The sequence below is a fragment of the Larus michahellis genome, chromosome 5 (genome assembly GCF_964199755.1).
Source record: "Larus michahellis chromosome 5, bLarMic1.1, whole genome shotgun sequence".
NCBI lineage: Eukaryota > Metazoa > Chordata > Aves > Charadriiformes > Laridae > Larus > Larus michahellis.
This window is the reverse complement of record NC_133900.1, coordinates 24,343,977-24,359,127: the sequence shown is the minus strand read 5'-3', so window position 1 is coordinate 24,359,127 and position 15,151 is coordinate 24,343,977. Positions and strand designations below refer to the sequence as shown.

Here is a 15,151-nt window from a genome sequence, read left to right as displayed (position 1 = left end):
ATTAAACTGAATTCTCGCACAGCTGGTGGGGACAAGGAAAAGCCAACACACTGTATCTAGAAGGAAGCAAACGCTCATTAGTGATGGGGGAAAGCTTGTTGGTTTTGAGAGCTCTTCTGCTAAAGAGGCTACATTGCCACGTTTCCTGTTCCGTCTCCTCTTTTCAAGTAACAATACTTATACCCAACCCCCAAAGGAGATACCTAAAATCTGATGTCACCGGAAACATGAGTGAGAGCATGTAAATACTCCCCACGTGATGAGAACAATATCGGCACCGTACGTGGGTGCTTAAAAAGGAGACTGTCTAAAAACACCACAGAAGACGGCCTCTACTTTACGTGTAAGCTGAGCTAAAAAAGACCCGCTAATTGACAACTGACAAGGGGAAGGAATGAACGAGACACCTTAACTCTTTTCCTCCCCATCCTGAAATGCCAGTAACAGGACAGGTTTTTCCTACAAACAGACACTCAAACACCAAATTTAGTTCATACTTTTCAGGGGAGAGGAAAGGGATCGAAATATTTAAGGTTACAAGTTAAGACAGGCCACTCATCTATGATGGTATGTGATGAAGAACAGAAAACTAACCTGGAACATGTTGACATCAAGTGCTCTTACTGGTCCCGTATGCTTGTCTTTCTGGGCAATTATTACTTCAGTGTCTCCAGCTATGATTTTGGCTGGATCGTACAGAATGACATTTCCGTTTTCACCCCCAGCAATCAGGACTCCAGAGACTCTCTCACCCGAGGTCATGCTGTGAGGCCCCCAGATCAGCTTGTGGTACCTGTAAGACACAGAGGTCCCCAAAGTCTACAACCATCCACCACATACACCGATGCACCCCATTTTGCTCACCCCAGGTAAAGCCTCCAGGCTGATGCTAAAAGGCAGAGCAGACACACTACAGAAAAACACTGCCTGCATTTCTCCTTAAGGATGAGTCTCTGTACTTACAACCCCTTATGTGTCCCAATTCGGCTTGTTATTAAGATGCAGGATCATGACATGGACAACCAATAACCTGGTAATCAATAACATCTCTCATCACCTGGCTGCAAAATCAGGTTAAGTGCTCCCAAATGCACACGATTTTGAGCTCACCTTTGCAAAACAACAGGAGTCAGAGTAAAGGCTCTAAGACCATCCAGCCACAGCCTGGAGGTAAATTTCTGCTATTTATGAGCAATGTCATGTAAGAGAGGAAAAAAGCGTTAACTAGAAGAATTCCAAATCCTTTTCCCTATCTGTGCTTCTGGATGAGCAAGCATTTCATCTGCTGTACTGGGGGCTCACCAACTAGTTTATTCACATCACAGACAGGTGTGTCTTGGACCACGACCTATTTTCCAGGCTAAATCAAGAGGAATTAACCATACTTCCAGAAGTGAAGTATTTTCACACCACTGTGTCCATCTGCAAATACTCAAATTTCCTTCAATTCAATGAACTTGCTGCATAAGCAAAACAGCATTCCTGTGTATTCAGCCATGCAAAGAATTAATTTCTTCTACATAAAATGACACACTGTCACAAATCATGTCTTATGCAAACAGAAAGCAAACCCACATTGACTCGAAAGTGGCAAGGAGTTACTTTAGCATTCACAGTGTTATTATTAATGTGTTATCTCTGGACAACCTTCAAGTAATTTCTTTAAACCACAGAAACTTCAGCATAATACTGCAGAAAGCTAAACAAAGAGCATATGCTGGGTGAGAAATACTGTTAACAGCCAAGCGCTCAGTCTCCTAATGTAGTGTTCAGGTTACAAAGCAGGTTCAAAGAACGATGCTACAAAAGGAAGTTAGTCTGTGATATCAGACAGACCCTTTCCATGGGTACAATTTTTATACTTACATACCTAACTGTGCAAGGTTATGATAAATGGAGTGCCCAATAGCATTGTTTGGGCATTAGCATTACACCACCAGCAAGATTCAACAGGACTTTGGATAATCCAAAATGAAGGCAGAAAAGAGTGAGGAATAAAAACCAGAGCTAACTGCGCAAATTACTTTTCTTTTGCCCTTTGCTCTTTCCAAGATAAAGTATGTCTCTATAAAAGCAGTGCAAAACTTTCCTTGGAGGACAATTAACAAAGCTTGTTGCAGGATTTATCTTTTGTGGCTTTTATCACCTGGACAATTCCATTTACTGCAAACCAAAATAAAGCCTGACGTATACATTGCTATCTGTGACACTTTCTGTTATCTTTAGTTATAAAAAAAATAAAAAAATCAACCTCCTTTGTAATGCATTTTCTGGGGTAAAGTCAAATTCTTGTGCTGCTCACCAAGGGAAGTACTTTCAAAGGAGCGCTGCACCCTGGCTATAAGGAGTGGTTTTTGAAATTCAGTAAGCAAATGTCACTTGGCAAGCCTTGAAAAATCTCAATCATAGTTAAAACAAGGTAAAACAGGGAAATTTTAAAAGATTAAACACCTCAACCTGCTCTCAGCGGGTCAGTAGAACACATTAACATCAGCTTTTCACACAGTGCAGGATATAAAACAGAGACTGTGGCTGTTTCTCACAAGCCTTACATACTAAAATGCAGGCAACTGCAGGGCACAAATTGTAAGCCACCTGCCAGCACAACAGCCAACCCCACAAATCATTACAACAAAACTGATATGGCACAAAGTCAGCAGCCCAACACCCTGTGCTCCCTCCTGCAAAAGGTACCACAACTGTTATTTACTCAAATCAGAAGAACATCCCTAAGCAGGACCACAATCTTATTGTTTGCAAACGCACACAATTTCAACCCCTCTCTAGTTGTTTGTAGGCGACACTTAACCCCTAGGAACCCAGCAAACCATATTTGGTCAAGAACTTTAGGAAACGGTTGTAGGTCCCTAGGTCTTGAAGTTACAGCTTTAGAACAGATAACGAAGACTCAAGTCCAATTAATTTCTGCTCATGTCAGAGGTGGGGGACATGTCAACTGCTCCTCTAGAAGCGTCAAATTCTCACTTGAACATACTGGCAAAATGCTGGAATTGCCTGCACCTCCAGTCACATCATTTCGGGTCACCAGGGGGAAAGAGTGGTTATGTTGACACTGTAGCTAGTATGAAAAAGTCATGGATCCGATCCAATACAACGGCAATGAAAATTTTCATCTCCTCTACCCACAGAAACACCCTACGCTTCCATCTATGTTGTTTCAGCTCACCCATGAGTGGAAGCCACTGGACCAGCCACCAGAGAGCCACTACAAGTGCTGCCAAGATGGAAATTGGACCGTCTGATGCTAATAATATTTCTTTGGACAAGCACACGGTAAGGAACTAAGAGCTAAGCGGAGTTGTATAGTTCGGAACTTGACTTCCCAGCTGCGGCATGAGGTATGATACTACACACAGAACACAATCCTGTTTAGTTATGTTACAGGATTCTCCCCAAAATACCTAAATGCAAACAGGATGGGGCAATGTGAAAAGTTGTGACTGTATTTTCATAATTTCACGTTTCTTTCTGTTCCCTGGAGAATCTTAGAAGGTCCCCAAAATAAAGGGCGTGCATACATATTCAAACCTACCAGACAATGTCAGATTTTTTAGGTTTACAGCAGAGCATGAGCTGCCTGCAACTCCTCCAAGTCCAAGCTCACTGCCTTCACAATGACACCTCACTGTCCCACATCAATGGCACTCACATGCCTTCATCCTTCAGCACTGAACTTCTGCTCTTCTCCTAACAACTGCAGATAAAGCTCATGAAGTGGCCTTTCCACAGGCACCACGCATAACAGTTCCACAGCCATTACTTTTCCCTTACAACCCCACTGCTTACCTGTGAGAGGAGGAAAAGGTGGCACATGACTTCATATCCAGAGAAGGGTCTGATAAGTCCAACTCAAATATTTCTAGAGAAGCACTTGTACTGAAGGTTGCATCCAGCTGCTGAGCTGATGTACCTGCAAAGAAGCATGCTTGGCAGTGAGAAAGCCATGATACACGAAAGAGCAACAGCAGCACAAGGAGGGGCATAAAAACATCCTTGCAAAAAGGACCCTGAGATGGGGTCACGTTCCTGTTATTTAGATGTAGTTCTACATAACTCTCCCCCCCATGGTTCCCCCTTTGGGGGTTTCTCAACCAGTATGAACAAGAAAAGCTTTGGGCAAGTGCCTCTCTCTCCCTGACAATGCACAGAAAACAATCCAAATTACAAATGAGCAGCAAGGGACAGTAAACTAGCGGTTAGGATTGCTGTCACCTAACCCTGGCAGAAAGAAGAGGACGCTTGCTGTCACTTGCAGAACGGAAAGCATGTTCACGGCACAACTGGTGAACTCCACTAAAGGCACCCTGCACCAGCCTTCAGGACAAGAAATAACTCCTAAAACTTTCAATTATGACCATGGCCAATCACTTCATGGCTGCCACAACATGTAGCCCGAGGCCTGCTAGCACACGCTTCTCAGAAACTCACCTGTGGCCAGGTAAATGGGGTGCTGCTGGGCAGGGCTCCATGCCTGCATGGCAGTACGATCAATTTCCTTCAGCTTCATTTCACTAAAAAAATAAAACCAAGAAAAATAATACTTAAATGGAGCATGGGGGAGACTGCGCTGCCACGGATTCAGCCGCTCCCTTAGGACTTGGCAGAAGCAGCCAAGGTGATCGTTTCCCTAAAGATATCCCACAGGCAGCGAGACACCTAAGCCATCTTCTCCAGCGGACACCAAGGGGGAAGGGGAGGAATAACCCTTCGCCGGCAGAATAACATTGACACGTAGAGGAAACCGACGGCTGCCGAACAGACGCACAACACAGGAAAACGTGGGCAAAGCTTCAACTGCTGCGAAAAACCCTCTTCTAACAGCATCAAGGCACACAGCGGGCATCCTTACAGCCACTTGCAGCCTTAACCCACCCAACGAACCCACCCCTCACTAGACCCTCGCCGCCAAACCCCCTCAGCAGCCGGCCGCAAAAAAGGTTTAAAAGCCTCCACCGCCTCATTTTTTCTTTTTTTTTTTTTTGGAGGGGGGGGGGGGGTCTTCTTTCAACGCCCTGGGGGCTCCTCCTCGCCTCGGAAACACCGTCCGCGGCCAGCGGGCGCCGGCGGGCGGCCAACCGTTCCCAACGGACCGCTAGCGGTCCGTTGGGAACGGTTGGCCGCCCGCCGGCGCCCGCTGGCCGCCTCGTCGACCGGCACCTACGGCCCGTTTCCGACAGGAACGGAAAGGATTTTTTAAAAAAAAAAAAAAAAGTAGAAAACGAGGGTTTCGCTCCCCCTCACCTCGGCGTCCCCGGCGCTCACCCGTCCCCGGCCCGCTCCAACGTGGCAGCCGCGGCACCGCCTCCCGCCCGCCGGCGGTTTCCGGGCGCGCCCCGCGCCTTCCGGGCGGCGGAGAACGGGGCTCCACCTTTCCCTGCGCGGGAAGCGAGCGTCTGTGCTACGTGTGGGGTGCGTGTGTGCAGCCGCCTCCTTCTGCGGGGTCTTCTCCGGGTTTCTCGGGGCAGGAGCGGCGATCGGCCCTGGGGAAGAGGGAGACAGGCGTTAGGGGCGGACGCCCCGCTGGGGCTCGGGGGAACCGGGGAAAAGGGCCCGCAACGCGGGGGCTTCGGTGCCGCCTGTCCTCCTCAGCTCAACAGCAGTAATCACGGCGCTGTCATGATGTGAACAGCAGTGAGGCTCATCATCGGACAGGGCCCACACACATGGCGGGGGTTCCCTCGCCTTTTGCGGCTGGGGAATAGCACCAGCACGCGTGACTTGGCTGACCCTGCCGCCGCACCCGGCGACCCACCGGCTTTCACAGCCCGGGGGCGCGCGGCTTGTGGCTGTGGCCTCTGACCCACCTCTCACGGTAGCCAGAGCACAGCTCCGCTGCCGCCTCCCGCCGCCGGATTCCGCGGCCGCTCAGCGGGCAGATGCCGTGCCCGCTGCGGGCGCTGCCCAGGCCCCATAGCGCGGCTGCGGCCTCTGTGAGGCTGAGCGCCCGCGGACGGCGGCCCTGCCGTCGGGCATCTCTCAGCCACGCATCGCCACCTCGCAACCACCACCGCGCGGCGGGAAAGACTGGTGAGCTTCCCGGCCCCGCTATATATAGGGACTGGAAGCGCTGCTCCCATTGGCTGCGAGGATCACCGTTTGCCATTGGCTGCTTCTTCCCCCACCGCCGCTACGGGTTGGCTCGGTTCCCTTGCCATTCCTGCCGTCTGCTTCCCTGCGGACGTCGCACCGAGGCGGAACTGCAGCACCGCCGCACGGAGGGCAGCGACAGCCGCCGCGCCCAATGGAGAAGCAGCTTCCGGCGGGGAGGCCGGGGGTCGTGGCTCGCGAGCCAATGGGAAGGAGGAAGGTGGGAGGGCGGGCGACGGCAGCCAATGGGCGGGCGCGTTCCGTGCCGGGGCGTGGCGCGGCGGCGGCCCGCGGCGCTGCCTGCGCGGCGGCCATGACGCGGAGCTGCTCGGCGCTGGGCTGTACCGCGCGCGACAACGGGCGGAGCCGTGAGCGCGGCATCTCCTTCCACCAGTGAGTGCGGCCCTCCCCCGCGGCGGCACCGCGCACGCCGCCCGGCCGGGGCGGGCAGCCCCCGCCCGCACTCGCCTCCCTCTCTCCGTCTAACCGCAGGTTCCCGGTGGACGCCACGCAGCGCCGCGAGTGGATCCGCGCCGTGAACCGCGTGGACCCGCGGAGCCGCCAGGCCTGGCGGCCCGGCCCCGGCGCCATCCTCTGCTCGCGGCATTTCGCCGAGGCCGACTTCGAGCGCTACGGCCTGCGACGGAAGCTGCGGCGGGGGGCCGTGCCCTCCCGCTTCCCCCAGCCGGTGCGTGCGGGCGGCGGCCGCGGTCCCCTCTCCCCCCTGAGCCGGGCCGCGTCGCGTCGGTGTGCCGTGACCTGCCCTCCCCTTTCCCTGCTAGGAGCCGCCGGGCGCCGCCCGGAGAACCGGGCCCCACGTCCGAGGTCTGAAGCAGCCTCTACCCAGCCCCCCTACCGGGGTCACCGCCGGCGACCACAACTACAGCCTGAAGGGGCAGCAGGCGGGCGGCGGGGGGGCACGGCCGCCGCCGGAGACCCCGCAGCAGCAGCTCCCCGAGGCCGGGAGATGCTCCCCCGAGCACCAGCCCAGAACGGTGTCCAGCATCCTCTGGGAGCTGGCGGAGAAGCAGCAGCTTTCTGAGGAAACCGTGAGTTTGCTGCAGGCCCAGTTTTCAGGTACTGCTGGTGTTTGCTAGGGCAGAGGGCCTCAGGCTCTGTACTCCCTCCCCAGTTTTATGTATTTGACTTTACCGGTAATCCCCGATTGTTAGACTCCTAGGTCCAATGCCATAGCGCAAAGGCTTTGCGATTTGTAGGTCTGGAATGCAACAACCAATGCTGCAAAGAGTTAAAATTCAATTACTTGAGGCTGGCTACACTGCTTAGGTCAGACCTGTAACCAAGGCTGTTAAATCAAATCGTGCCACCATTCAGCTGACAGATGACTCAAGAATAGAGTATATTTAACTAGGAAAACATTGTCTTTTGTGCTGTCCGGCAGTGAGCTCTGTTAACAATAATAATATAACCTGAAGAAGCCATTTCAAATCGCAGAGTCAACTGTAAGTTCATGGCTTCTCTCCTGTTATGTCAGTTTTTAAGGAGCACCCACATGTACCACAGCCTTTACTCAAAACTGTGGAATGACGCTAGGTAGGAAAAGAGGGGAAAGACGTGTGAGGGACTTGGCCTCAGACAGCGTGGTAGGGCACACGCTCCCTGGCCACTGCCTGTCCCTAGGAAGAAGTGAGGCACGGTGATAGTATTGCTGAGCTATACATACTAGACTTCATCATTGAGTGGTGCCAGAGGCTGTCCTGTTGCCTTCTATTCTGCAAGGTGTTTGTATTACACATCCCTCTGTTAAGTTATCAGCTATTTATTTGCTTCACTAAAGCTGACCTCTTGTGTTTTTTGTTGGTTTTTTTAAGCAGATTTGCCTTGTGAGTTGCACAGCTGGAGGCAGATGGCAGAATACTCACCAGAAATGAGGCAGTTTGCTTGTATTCTCCACCTCTACCATATTAAGGCCTATGATTATCTACGGAAAATTTTTCCTCTCCCTCATCCTTACAGCCTGACAAAGCAAGTATTCATTCATTCATTCCGTATTTCCAAGTACTCTTGTAGAAATAGGTGTAACAGGTCTGTCCTAAAAACATTCAGCGGTGCTTTGTATTAGTAACAGAAGGAGAGTGGGAAGCAAATGTCAAGAAATACTGATACCCCTCATCTCATCTCACCTCACCTTAACAATTTTAGAGTAAGCGTGGAGTTTGCTAAGTATTTCCAGACAATTAGGGGTGTGAAAAAAAGCTACATTTCAGGGCCTCGGCTGCTGTAGGGTCTATATATGTTTTACTGTTCACTGGGAAGGAAGGAGGAATACAGAAAAGCAGAGGTGCTTTACCACATTGGCGCATGCTTTTGCCCTGTGATGTGCGATGTAGACTTGTAAGAGGGGAGGGATGAGCCAAAGAGTGGAAGGAAGGGCAAATACAAGTAAGCTCATCTGAAAAGAGGCAGCAGGAGGCAGTGTCAAGGGAGGTGCTGCAGAGCTTCACCAACAGCCAAAAGTGAGTGAGGAGAGATGGGCAGGAATAAGTGTCAGTAGAGGAAAACAACCGAGAGGACTATACGTGAAGAACTTTGGAACTGTTTTCTGGAAAAGGGAGAAGAGAACATGAGAAAGTGAAGGACTGCATACAGTGGTTAGACTAGAGCTTTGCATTTTCTCACCTTGCCCCACAGGGGCTCTGGGAAGTTAGTGAATCTTGACAAGTGTCTGTTTCAAAGTTATAGAAGGGAGATTTTTCAATATCACATAACTCGGTTGTGCAACCCATTGCAAGTAGTCATGTAGGCTCAGAATTTACTACCTGAAGTGCTGTCAGACCCATTAAGAAGAAGTGGAAGTTGTAACAGCACACAAAACAAAAGCTGAAGAAACTCTCCCCCTACAGGTTTTCAGTCTCAAACTCCTGTAGTGCAGGATACATAACAGATACGAACATTGTCCATGCCAGCCTTGGGGGGGGTTTACACTGCTTCTCCAAAGAATCTGCTCAAAGGGGCACCAGGAGGTAGTGGGTGAAGAGTGTGTGGAGGAGAGTAACGTTCCACATGGGCTGCTGAGGCTTTCACATCTTCCAGGCTGGATTAAGATGTACAGTGGGGAGAAAGCCACTTGGGAAGGAGAGAAGCCTGGTATTGCTGGCCTCTGCATAGCCTGATGGGCACTCCTGTGTTTGTTTTAATCTTTTTTTCCTGTTCTGATCTATACATTGGAGAGGGGAGAGGCAGGAAGCTGCTTTGTTACTTCCCTCTATGGTCAGTACTTTTGCTTGGCTTCCCATCACTAGGGTGTGAGAAAAGAAACTCAGACTATGCATTAAGAAGGGCAGGGCTGCTTGCCTTATACTCTGTGTCTTAGTCTATTCTACAGCTCTGAGCATGGCTGACCATCTCCTAAGTGGTAAAAGGTGCTGACTGGTGCTTCAGTTTTCTCAGAATCACATCTAATCGCATCCTCCCTTTTTTTCCAGTTGGCTGTCTAATAATGAAGCTGCTGCAGGCTTCAGCAACAACATTTTTCTCCGCCTTCAGGAAAAAGTGGAGAGAGGGGAACAGGCCTACCGCTACTGTGCCCTGATGGTACAAGACATGTCCCTGCAGAAGCAGCAGGAGTGGGACCCACAGACCCAGCGCCTGACGGGCTTTGTTGACTTTGGAGCAGGCGCCCTTGACGCTGACGAAGCTCCGCTGGCCTCAGAAGCGATAATCCTCATGGCAGTCGGCATCTCAAGTCCCTGGACGGCTCCACTTGGCTACTTCTTCGTGAACAGCACGACTGGCCACTTACTTGCTCAGCTGCTTCGTCAGACCATTAATAAGCTGAACAACATTGGCATCATGGTGCTGGCTGTGACATCAGGCGCCACTGCTCGTGGTGCCGAGACCGCCAGAGCTCTGGGGATCAGGATGGATCCTGAAAGGATTCAGTGTACTTTCCAGCATCCGCCTGGCTCTGCTCACAGCATCACATACTTTTTCGACATTTGCCATGCGCTCCAGCTCATAAGGAATGCTCTGCAGTGCTTCCAGAAGATAGAGTGGCTCAGTGACACCGTGCAGTGGCAGTATGTGGTCGAGCTGGCATCTTTGCGGGAGCAGAGGGTATTAGAGCCATGTAGTCCCAAGTCAGGCCAACCTGGGAGTGAGGAGAGTTACCACCTGAAGGTCAACCTTGCTACCCTGTTGTTTAGCGAGGGTGTTGCTGACGCACTGGAACACCTCCAGAAGCTGGGCCTGGCCTCATTCCAGAACTGCAGCGGTACTGTCAAGTTTGTGCGTTTGATGAGCCGTCTGTGTGATGTATTTCATGGCAGAGGTCCCTACAGAAGGGGACTAAAGGGGCCTTTGATAGCTGGAAATTACACCAAAATAAGCCAACTGTTTAATGAGGCCAAGAGCTTCTTTGTCACCTTAACAGACTCTAAGGGGAGACACATTATTAAGGGCAAACGCAAACTAGGATTTATGAGTTTCTTGCTCAATGCCGAAAGCCTCAAGTGGCTCTACACCAACTATGTGTGTCCCGAAGGCACTCCTTCCCACTACCTCCTGACCTATGCCTTCAGCCTTGACCCGCTGGAGATGTTTCTCAGGGCCCTCCAGCAAGCCTGTGGCAGCAGTGGGAGCCCCACCTGCACTGTGTTTCAGGCTGCTTATCACAAACTGCTGGCCAACTGCAGCCTGGCACCAGGCTCACTGTACAGTGGTGGCTCAGGCAATACGAGCTCTTTGGACATATCCTTGTCTTGTAGGAGGGATCTGACCCTTGGCAGCATTCGTGCTCAGTATAACCCAGCTCGTGGGAGGACACTGTCAACAAAGTACCTCTATTGTGCAGGCCTTCTTTTGCATGGCTCTGCACTGAGTAATGCGCTGACAGACCTATCGCTGCATGCCCAGAGCGTCACCTGCGCCGCAGGCTTCGTTGCTGAGCAGTTAGCCTCTGACTTGCAATGCGAAGCTTGTCTTGCTTCTCTCTTTGAGTTAGATGAGAGCAGGCTTAGATGCGGGTCGGTGCTCTACATAAAAAAGTTAGGTGGAGTGAGTCTGCCCTCAGCAAGTGTGTATCACATAACAAACATTTCGGAACAAGTCCTAAACCGGTATGGCAATGTAGGAGATGGCAACAAAACCACCAAGGTATGGCATTTGTCTCTAGAACAGAAGGTCTTCCAGGAGCTTCTGGGAGGAAGTCCCCTTTTCCCCACCCTCACAGACCATTTATTTGATGGGGAGTTGTGTGTCAGCAATCACTACACAATCTTAATAAAGCAAATAACACGATGTTACTTAAACATCAGAACAAACCATGCCAAACACCTGAACTTGAGATACCATTGTGGAAGGCACAGATTGAAGAAACTGAAGGGAAAACATTTGTTTCCATCACCACTGGGTAGCTGTCAGTCAAGCCAAACCCATGTGCGGTCATGAGTGCTCGTTGCTGTTCCAAGGGTGGCTGTCCCCTACTGAGGCTCAGTGGTGGCCACATCTAGGCAACACATGTGAGGAGGTGATGTGGCGTCTTCCCATGGTTTTGCAGGCAAAAGTGATGTTGATAAGCAGTGATCTGTTGGGCCATTGCAAACCATCTGATCAGAGTTTGTCTGAGCAAAGCAAGGAAGTTCATCTGATCCTGTTTTCCATCTAGTAATCCTGCAAAGCAGCCACATATTTCATGAGATATGCGTGGCAGGCCAGGATGAGAGATGGTTGCCTGGGAAAGTGGTAGGGGACGCTGCAGAGCATCTCCTGGAGCTGCTGGGCGGCTTAGTGCTGTGAGTGCTCTTGCTAGGAAAAAACTGATGCGTCTCATCTTCCATGTGGTTGGGGGGAGGTTATGTGTGCTGGCAATTTGATTTCACTAAAGCGGATCTGCTTTAAAAAAGCAGGAGGCAAGAAAGCTTGCAGAGCTTTTACTTAAAAAGGAAAATAAAAATACAAAAAGAAAATGGCACTGAAGTTGTACACAAGCTCTAATCTCCACTCCCACATGTCTCAAGCAGCTAAACAAGCTCTTTAAGTGTAGATCTCCTGGAGGGGGGGACTACAGTATCAAACTGCACCCCTAAAGCTCCATGTTTCACAAATGAATCATAGAATAGTTTGGGTTGGAAGGGACCTTTAAAAGGTCATCTAGTCTGGCCTACCGTGGAATGAGCTGGGGCGTCTTCAACTAGATCAGGTTTCTCAGAGCCCCGTGCAACCTGACCTTGAATGTTTCCAGGGATGGGGCATCTACAGCCTCTCTTGGCAACCTGTGCCAGTGTTTCACCATGCCCATTGTAAAAAAAAAAAAAATATCTTCCTTATATCTATTCCGAATCTACTCTCTTTTAGTTCAAAACCATTACCACTTGTCCTATCACAGCAGGCCCTACTAAAAAGTCTGTCCCCATCTTTCTTATAAGCCCCCTTTAAATATTGAAAGGCCACTATAAGGTCTCCGGTCTCCCCGGAGCCTTCTCTTCTCAAGGCTGAACAACCCCAACTCTCTCAGCCTGTCTTCATGGGAGAGGAGTGTCCCATCACTCTGTTTTTATGGTGCTCCTCTGGACCTGCTCCAGCTGGTCAATGTGTCTGCTGTGCTGAGGGCCCCATAGCTGGATGCAGTACTCCAGGTAGGGTCTCGCCAGAGCAGAGCGTGAGAATCACCTCCCTGGACCTGCTGCCCACGCTTTTCATGCAGCCCAAGATGTGGTTGGCTTTCTGGGTTGTGAGTGCCCATTGTTGGCTCATATCCAGCTTTTCATCCACCAGTACCTCCAAGTCCTTCTCAGCAGGTCTGCTCTCAATCCCTTTGTTCCCCAGCCTGTATTGATACCAGGGATTGCCCCAGTCCACATGGAGGACCCTGCACTCGGCCTTGTTGAACCTCATGAGGTTCACATGGGCCCGCTTCTTGAGCCTGTCCAGGTCCCTCTGGATGGCATCCTGTCCCTCAGGCATGTCAACCACACCACTAAGCTTGGTGTTGTCCGCAAAGTTGCTGAGGATGCACTCAATCCCTCTATGTCATTGATTAAGATATTAAACAGTACCCCTATACAGACCCCTGATGGACACCACTTGTCACCAATCTCCATCTGGACATTGAGCTGTTAACCACTACCCTCTGGATATGACCATCTGGCAAATTCCTCATCCACCAAACAGTCCATCCATCAAATCCATCTCTCTCAATTCAGAGATTTGTTGTGGGGGACCGTGTCAAAGGCCGTAGAGAAGTCCAAATAGACGACATCCATAGCTCTTGTCCACTGATGTGGTCCCTCCATCATAGAAGGTCACTGTGCTGGTCATGCAGGACTTGCCCTTGGTGAAGCCATGCTGGCAGTCTCAAATCACCTCCCTGTCCTCCATGATCTCTTAGAAGCATAGCTTCTAGGAGAGTCTGTTCCATGATCTTCCCAGGCACAGAGGTGAGGCTGACAGGGCGGGAGTTCCCAGGATCCTCCTTTTTACCCTTTTTAAAAATGGGTGTGATGTTTCCCTTTTTACAGTCACTGGAGATTTCACCTGACTGCCACAACTTTTCAAGTATCATGGAGAGTGGCTTGGCAACTACATCACTCAATTCCCTCAGGACTCTGGGGTGCATCTTGTCAGGTCCCATATGTATGCCCAAGTTCCTCAGGTCCATCCACATGAGAGGTGTGGCGAGAGAGGTTGCCAGTGGAGACTGAGGCAAAAGAGTTCTTGAGTACCTCAGATTTCTTCTTGTCCGTTGTTACCAGTCTGACAGTCTTGCTCATCGGGGATGGGTTTTCTTTGACCTTCCTTTTTGGCTGACATACCTGTAGAAGCTCTTCTTATTATTCTTTGTGTCCCTTCCAAGTTCAGCTCCAGATGAGCCTTGGCCTTCCTGACCCCATCCCTACACAACTGGTAGCGTCCCTATACTCTTCCCAGGATACCTGTCCCTGCCTCCACTGCCTGTGCATTTCCGTCTTGTGCTTCAGTTTGACCAGCAGGTGCTGACTCAGCCATGCTGGTCTCTTGCCTTCCTTTCCTGATCTCGTACACCTGGGGATCAAGAGCTCTCATACTTTATGGAAAGTGTTCTTAAATATGTGCCAGCTCTGTTCTGCTCCCTTGTCCCTGAGGGCACGTTCCCAGGGGGTCCTATTGACTAACTCCTTGAAGAGCTGGGATTTGGTTTCTTAAGTAGTAGGTAGCGGGTAAGTGGATGCTGAGTGAGGTAGTGGATAGCAGAGAGGCTGTTGTGCATGAAGGTGAGAAGGCAGCACTGAGGCTGTGACCAGGCTGTTGTGCCCAGCAGCACCCAGGGGGCACTGACACCCTCTTCTCTAGGCAGGAGCCCCGGATACCAGCATATGGATGTGCTGTAGCAGGGCGAGTGTTTTGGATGCCATTACATGGCCCCATCAGGTCATCCACTCAACTGTGCCACATGGCCCCATCCTCCCAGAGCTGGTCAGCATCCTGCAGCCCAGGGTAGGAGGCAGTCTCCTTTTCAGATGTTGTTTCCACTGATAGACAGTCATAGATTTGATGCTACCAAGTAGAATAGGCTTTTTCAGTCACCTCATTTCCATGGCAAGGAAGCTGCCTTGGTATGCAAAGCTATACCTGGAATAAGGAAGTTTGGCATAACTGCTGCTAAATGGCCTCCCTTTGCCATGTAAAATAGCAGTTGCATCTATAGAGCTAGATGGCAAGGATTTCCCACAAAACTCTTGGCTGTTCAGTTTCTTTTGAGCTGCACGTTGGAGATAGGATGAAAAATGGTGATCCACCATGTCCCAGGGGCAGGTATAATATTCAAGGTGCCATTCTGCCTACGAGTGACTTGACAAAACTGTCCCTGGTCGGTTTGGATTCTTCCTCCTCTTCTAGTCCTACTCACTCATGGTGGGAGCAGAGCTGCTGCACTTAATTCCTCAACCTCTGCTCTGAAAGCAGCGGCTTCATCCATTCTCTGCTGGAAGTACAAAAAAACAACCTCTATAGACTTTTTTCCCCAGTCCAATTACCTATGCAAAAAGCCATGTTGAAGCCATTACTGCTGCGGAGACATTCCATCTCCAAGAGACTCTGCAGGAAA

At 50.5% G+C, this 15,151-nt stretch overlaps 2 protein-coding genes across 13 annotated transcripts in view; one reads left to right on the top strand and one right to left on the bottom strand.

Annotated features, from left to right (window-relative positions):
- Positions 1-5,415, bottom strand: part of SEC31A (SEC31 homolog A, COPII coat complex component) — a 44,447-nt gene extending 39,032 nt beyond the window's left edge. For 10 of the 11 annotated variants that reach the window (XM_074589186.1, XM_074589187.1, XM_074589188.1 and 7 more), the window contains exons 1-4: positions 5,263-5,402; positions 4,450-4,532; positions 3,808-3,931; positions 595-793 (exon numbers count right to left, since the gene is read on the bottom strand). In XM_074589186.1, the coding sequence (XP_074445287.1) occupies positions 595-793; positions 3,808-3,931; positions 4,450-4,528 (402 nt within the window). In that variant the 5' untranslated portion in view covers positions 4,529-4,532; positions 5,263-5,402. Of the gene's footprint in view, positions 1-594; positions 794-3,807; positions 3,932-4,449; positions 4,533-5,262 lie in introns of all 11 variants that reach the window. The other variant, XM_074589195.1, reaches the window with a different exon arrangement.
- A 964-nt stretch (positions 5,416-6,379) lies between these two features.
- THAP9 (THAP domain containing 9) lies at positions 6,380-12,370 on the top strand. Of its 2 annotated transcripts, none has more exons than XM_074589176.1 (5): positions 6,380-6,501; positions 6,601-6,796; positions 6,891-7,185; positions 7,944-8,094; positions 9,555-12,370. In XM_074589176.1, exons 1-5 carry the CDS (start codon positions 6,422-6,424, stop codon positions 11,515-11,517), a joined length of 2,685 nt encoding a protein of 894 aa, XP_074445277.1. In that variant the 5' UTR covers positions 6,380-6,421; the 3' UTR covers positions 11,518-12,370. The 2 variants fall into 2 exon arrangements, with proteins under 2 accessions (XP_074445277.1, XP_074445276.1); XM_074589175.1 differs by having other exon boundaries at positions 7,941-8,094; positions 9,555-12,364.
- The last annotated feature ends 2,781 nt before the right edge of the window (positions 12,371-15,151 follow it).

Bases quoted from the DNA above. Each gene is read 5' to 3' on its own strand.
- THAP9 (XM_074589175.1), top strand. From the start codon at position 6,422: ATGACGCGGAGCTGCTCGGCGCTGGGCTGTACCGCGCGCGACAACGGG. The intron at 6,502-6,600 runs GTGAGTGCGGCC...GTCTAACCGCAG, and splicing joins CGCGGCATCTCCTTCCACCA to GTTCCCGGTGGACGCCACGC. The intron at 6,797-6,890 runs GTGCGTGCGGGC...TTTCCCTGCTAG, and splicing joins CCTCCCGCTTCCCCCAGCCG to GAGCCGCCGGGCGCCGCCCG.